We start from the raw sequence: 6,510 nt of genomic DNA, 5'->3' as shown, positions 1-6,510 counted from the left end.
ACGAGTTTCTAGAAAATACCACCTCGGACTGTAGACTACTGGCGGAAAAATTGGCAAGGCTTAACATAGAGCTCCCACTCTATGCTGTTTCCACGCACAGACAGCGCTAGATCCAGGAAGTTCACTGACTGAGTTTCGTTGACCGAGTGTTCCATTGTGAATTTGATAGTAGTGTGCTGTCCGTTGAAGTGATCTAGGAGTGCTGCTAAACCTTTCTAGCCATGTCTCCACAGTAGTATGCAGTCGTCGATATATCGCTTGTAGAGATCTGGCTTCACTGTAGCTGTCGAGAGAGCCTTCTGCTCAAGCGCATCCATGAAGAGGATGGCCAGCGGAGGTGCCAGATGGTTCCCCATCGCAATTCCACGCTTCCGGTACTGTTTACTATTGAACTCGAAGTAGTTGTTTGACAGAACATACTGCAACATCAGCTGTACATCCGCAACCGTCAATCCAAGCATGTCGACATCATTTTTATGCTGCTCCAGCTTTGTAATAGCGGCCGAAATGCTCTCATCTATAGGAATGTTCGAATAGAGGCCCACTACATCGAATGAGGCGATGATGCAGCCATCCGGGACCTGGCGATGCCTCTTGATGTCTTCAATGCAGGCTTCGGTGCTATCTAGATGAGCAGGTACGAACATAAGGAGCTGATTCAGTATCCTTTCAACAATCAACGAAAGGTTACTTGTAGGACTGTCGAGACCGAGCGGCCGGTGAGGGACCGATTCGCTGAGCACTACCCTCTGCTCCATGAAACGTATCACCCATTATTCCAGTCACTGTTGCTGTCGCATCCACTCGTAGTCCACGTCCACTGATGTCGACCGAGGTAGCTAACTTGCTACTGTGTAATAGTGACATGCACCCAGCTAATGTCTCTGCTTCGTTCAGGGAATTCAGAATAGGAAGTCTGCTGTACCACCCGCTCTTTTCTTTTTACTTTGAAAAGCGATTATTTGCAACATGGAAATTTGTTCCTTGGCTCACCATCTGAGTTCTTAAAGGGGAACTCCGGTCCAAAATCACCCCCATTTTTTATTGCGGAATCCATTAGAGTATGTCGTAAGTGGTAGAATGGCGAAAACCGGAAGCTTCTACGACAAGGATAACATACCTAAATTACCAATTGCAATTTTCCATATTTGGCACGAGGGGGCCCCCTCCCACCCTGTGACGTAAAACGTTCTCAGCCCGGTCCACTCAGATGAAATTTTCAAATAATTGAAGCAAGAATGAAAAGTCCTTGGCGATTGTTGAAGTGCTTGTTGTTCTGTGCCATGCCCGATTTATTGTCACGACTCGCTGCTGCGTCTCTGGATGCAACAATGTCACGAAGAAAGAGGCGCCTGCGGGCTGTCGTAGCATGGCTTTCCTCTGGCTGACGCGAACCTGACGACAGCTTGGCTATGGAGAGTATGTTGGAAGGATTTTTCTCGGACGAAAAATAATCGTGTCTGCACTGAGCATTTCACTGAGATGTGCTATGAAAGAGATTTCCAACAAGAGTTTGCACAAAGCATTGGTGGCTATAAGCAGAAGCAGCAGCGACGCTTGAAGCCAGGGTCTCTGCCATCCTGAAACTTGGCGGTGCATGTCATACTAATAGTTAGTAGCTCCTCTACCTCTGCTGCCAGCAAAAGCAGACCATCTTCGATTTACTTCCAGGAACGTGAGCACGATGAGGTAAGTGAACGGCATGATTTTGTGCCGTCCAGAACGTAGCTCTAAACGACTACAGTCCTACTCAAAGTCCTCTACTCAAAATCCTAGTCAGTGAAGTCGAGAATTGATGTAATGTACATGGAACGTTATCATGTGTGTTATTTCGGTTCTCTTTATCTGTAAGTTTCCATTGCGTTACTTTCCGGTTGCAGCTACACTGCCACAAATACAAGGTACAGTATGATTTGTAGTCTGGAAATTTTCCATGCTGTCATACTGAAGTGGGCACCAAAACGTGTCCACTTTTCGTACAATGGCATGAGAGCACGGGTACAGTCGGCATGTCTGTCCCACAATGCCAATATTGGGAGAGCGCACGCCAAAACCAAGGAGGGTGTGCTCAGGTACAGGCTGGAATACACCAAAAGAACAAAGTGGCCAAGAAGCTGCACGACAATGTCCTGCAACTTCTTGAAGGACCTGTTGAACGATGTGCATACAACCATTCTCGGGATTCGCAACGGCACACGGCACCGGCACAACCCCATGCTCCCGAACACAGTACAGTCTTGTGCCATTGTATCTGTCAACTTTACCAGATTGTTCGTGCAGCTGCATTGGTGCAAAGCATGCGCCCACCCGAAAACACAAATATTGCCCGAGTCAAGAATAGTTATAAATCGTGTCTGTCAACTGTTTTCTACATTCTGCATGCACATGCACCAATGATTATGTGAACGTCAACCAGGCCAAGAAGCATTATCATCATCATCATCATGTCCAACTGCTTCCTCAAAGCCCCAGTGCGCATCTGCATTGGCTTCTGGTACAGCTGCTTTATCTTCAATACCACGCAAGACGGTATCACACGCCGCTGCTTGCGTCCAAAGTATCCATGGGTGAACCATGTGTATTGTCTATACGCCACATGTCTCCAAATCCTGCACAAAACAGTTGGAGAGATGTAGATACACATACCACGAGTGTCTTCATGATTGTGTAAAAGTAAATAGTTTCAGTGTAAATAGTTTTGGATTCGAGTTAATATTTCTATGGGCTACTATACTAAAGACACTTTGGCCTTTTTTCAAATTTACATCACTTTTACACACAGTTGAAACACTTACAGTGCTAGGAATAGTATGAATGAAAGACATCGTTGTAGCAGTATAATTATATTGGCATGGGTGCAATAGAACTTCATGATTGTGTGATGGAAGTTGGTGAATTTGAATACTGTACACAAAATCATTGCACAACACTTCCCATCTACTTTGTACCGGTACATGAAACATGGAAAGAAAGGAAATAATGAAACCGATTCAGTGAATCCTCACCTGTTTGACCACGGTCCACACCTTGCCCGAAATTCTTCGAAGGAAAGCAATGCCACCTCGAGCACTGATTTTTGCAGGCAAACAACAGCAAACTCTGAGTGCTGCGTGACGCACTGCAGCCCTTCCTGCTCGCCGCGTTTACTGAAAGCTGCAGGAACCTCCCAGCAACAAGTCGACTCGACCTCGCTCCACATCATGCTGCATTGTCCGCAACGGCATCAAGCAGTGCTTCTCACGCGAGCACTTGCAACCAAAGCGTTCTCTTCACGTTCATCTGTTTTGTAGTCTCAGAAATATTACTTGTAGACAGTTTCGCAGACGCTGATGCGCGCTTCGGCTCGAACCTAAAAGGCCTCGGTGTTGTTGAATCCGAAGTGGCGTCCACCTCCACACCTCCCGTGGTCTCCTCTTCCTCCAACATGATGATCGAATGAATACTAGTACAAGGGTTATTGATTGAAGAAAAAACAGTGAATACCTTTTTCAAAATTTCTGCAGGTCTACCATTTGAATAAAAAAATTTGGAGGTCACTGAGAACGTTTTACGTCACAGGGTGGGCGGGGGCCCCCTCGTGCCAAATATGGAAAATTGCAATTGGTAATTTAGGTATGTTATCCTTGTCGTAGAAGCTTCCGGTTTTCGCCATTCTACCACTTACGACATACTCTAATGGATTCCGCAATAAAAAATGGGGGTGATTTTGGACCGGAGTTCCCCTTTAATGCATGGTTGCCTGTGGAGCACATTGCATAACTTTACAGTCTCCTACGATGCGCATACTGTCCGACGGCAAAAGAGGCATTTTTTCTTTTTTTTCTACAGAATCCACATATCTCCAGACACTGGGGTGAATAATGGAGTGTGTTGGTGGGGCCCATTAAGCTCAGCCGACCAGAGGTCTCGGCTTCATTTATTTATTTATTTCTGCACCTCGTGGCATGTCAAGACAGCCAATTGAATTGAGGAGAGGGTGAAACCAACCACGGAAGAAGAGAAAAAAAGAAAATGAAGAGCACGTACACAAAGTGGGAAGGGATTAGCAACTTACAAAGCAATGGGATGCTCAGCGAGCTATGCAGCGGAAGTGGTGGCTGTAATTTTGTTTACTGGGAGATACTGAAGTGCTATCTGACGAGGGCACGGAATTTGGGCATATCTGGAGCTTGTCTAACACTGGGAGGCAGTTGGAGCCACGTGGAGTAGGAGGAAAAGAAAGAGGAATTCACGAAATAGAGTAGACCTAGCTAGGGGGAGACGAACGCAGCTTCGGGTGGCGCCACCTGACTTGAACCAATTAAGGAACTGTAAATGAGCAGGGTGCTGGTCAAGAAAAATTGAATGTGCCAGGGTGATGCGCAGTATACGGCGATGGAGAACTTGTAATTTACCTATGTGGGTTTTGTTAATGGTGGACCAGGCAGGGAGGCCGTAGATTCTACGTGAAGAGGGGAAGAATGTATGATTTATAAAAATTAATCCGGCAATTTTGCATAGCTCCAGGGACGCACCAAAGGGAAATCGGGTAGGGAGGATTAAGTTGAAAAAGAAAACAGAAGAAAGAAAATGAAAAGATTGTATTGCTCAGTGAGCAAAAGAATGAGTTGAGTACTGACGTGAACGCTGTTAGACTTTTAAATTCAGGAGGAGACTGTCTGTGAGGAGAGGTTAGGTCCAAGCAGGGTAGGACACTGTACCCTCTTACTCGCGTATCCTGTCTATGCTTTTGTAATGCTAACATAATGCTCGGGATAGCACTCGCTACTGATCTTCAGAAACTTGGCCTGACTTGGCCTGGCTATCACTCACAATACGACTGTTGTAATGTTAATCTTTCCCAAGCGGTCGCTGCTTTCTCCCACAATTTCATCCTACTGTTGTACGACATACTATACGACATCCTTATACCGTACAACACCGTGTTCATGTTGATGTCTTTGATGGTACAAGTTGTTGTTGTTGTTGTTGTTGTTGTTGTTGTTGTTGTTGTTGTTGTTGTTGTTGTTGTTGTTGTTGTTGTTGTTGTTGTTGTTGTTGTTGTTGTTGTTGTTGTTGTTGTTGTTGTTGTTTCTTTATTTTACTTCACCAGAATTACAGGCAGTAGAATGCCTTCTCACTAGACCAGGTCTAGTTCTCACAAATGATGAAGAATGTGAATGAACATGCTAAAGCTAATGAAAAACAAGAAATAGAAAAAGATGAGAAAATCTTGTGTTTTATATTTTATGACGGTATTTGTATGTGAGTGACAGTGATCAAATGACAGGGAAAGAAAAGAAAAAGATAGAAAGAAAAGAGTAAGGAATAAACGAAGCAGATGTATGAAAATTGAGAGAAGTTGAGGTATTTGAGGAGAAAAATCAGTTTGTCGATTAGAGACCAAACCAAAAGATCAAAATGCACATGTCTGACGAATGAGTCAAGACAGAGAAAGCGTGTCAAGAACATCTGGGCACAGCAGGGCTTTGAAATCCAGAATATCTTCATGGCAACGAATATTTGCCGGAAGCCTGTTCCAATACACGCTGCCCACGAATTGCATGGACGCTCGAGATGCTGGTCCACGAACGAATGGAATTTGGAGAAGACGTGAGATCTGGCCACGTGTAACACGGCGTGTGCTTTGCTCAAGACCAGGTTCAGCGATCAACAGAAAGAAAGGCGAAAATAGCATGCTTGCATTGGAGGCAAGACATCTATGGACAAAAACAACAATCTTGAGCTTAAAATGGTGGATCAGTGGGGAAATATTTAATCTAGAAATAAGAGGTGCGGTCGGTGTTTGACGTTGACGAGGGAGCTGAAACACAGCTCTGACTCCAGCCTTGCTGATCTTGCCCAAACGGTCGAGAAGCTGAGCTGTGAGGCTTGGGTAGAATGCTGCTGAAGCATAACACAGCTGGCTGTTTACCATACTGGTGTACCACGACCGTCGAACTCGTCCGTCAAATCGGATCACGCTGAGTTTCCGCTCAGCCACGGCCGTTCCAGCTCCTCCTGAGCACAATCGTCCAACCCAGCAGCTGGATTTCCGCCCAGCTCTGAGTGATCGGAACACATAATTATAATGTACTGGCAGCCGCCAGCGCCTGCGGATCGAATACAGCTGCAGCAGCTGTCGATCGGGCTAATTCTGCTGACGCCGGGATTTCCGTCCATCAAATCGGACCGCGCTGAGTTTTCGCTCAGCCACGGCCGTTCAGGTTTCTCTTGAGCAAATCGTCCAACTCAGTAGCTGGATTTCCGTCCAGCTCAGAGTTTAAAGCCTGCTCAATCGTGATTTTTACTACTCTTTGATGACGCGTTCAGGGCCTTGGGATAGTAGAACACGTGCTACCGGTATCATACCATACCAATTCTCTCTGCACACAAACCACAAAACTACCCAATTTAAGGGTACACAAGTATAAGGCGTTCCAGCGCTTACATTTCAACTCCAAAGAATGTCCTGACATAGCTTGAAACTTAACTGCTTGGTCACCTTCTATCCAACATTGCAAGGGGGAT

The 6,510-nt window shown here is 45.6% G+C and overlaps 1 protein-coding gene and 1 long non-coding RNA gene across 2 annotated transcripts; both read right to left on the bottom strand.

Moving 5' to 3' along the window:
- Nucleotides 1-215: 215 nt before the first annotated feature.
- LOC135820178 (uncharacterized) lies at nt 216-647 on the bottom strand. The gene has a single exon (XM_065333516.1). It carries the CDS (start codon nt 645-647, stop codon nt 216-218), a length of 432 nt encoding a protein of 143 aa, XP_065189588.1.
- Nucleotides 648-2,243: 1,596 nt separating this feature from the next.
- LOC135806889 (uncharacterized) lies at nt 2,244-3,711 on the bottom strand. Its single transcript, XR_010551332.1, has 2 exons — nt 3,006-3,711; nt 2,244-2,609 (listed from the first exon to the last, which is right to left on the bottom strand). It is a non-coding gene; the product is annotated as an uncharacterized LOC135806889 (long non-coding RNA).
- Between the last annotated feature and the right edge of the window lie 2,799 nt (nt 3,712-6,510).

This window comes from Sycon ciliatum, chromosome 1 (assembly GCF_964019385.1).
Source record: "Sycon ciliatum chromosome 1, ocSycCili1.1, whole genome shotgun sequence".
Taxonomy (NCBI): Eukaryota; Metazoa; Porifera; class Calcarea; order Leucosolenida; family Sycettidae; genus Sycon; species Sycon ciliatum.
The sequence above is the reverse complement of the archived record's forward strand: the minus strand, read 5'-3'. Positions and strand labels throughout refer to the sequence as shown.

Coding starts and splice junctions, on each gene's coding strand:
- LOC135820178 (XM_065333516.1), bottom strand. CDS start 647: ATGTTCGTACCTGCTCATCTAGATAGCACCGAAGCCTGCATTGAAGAC.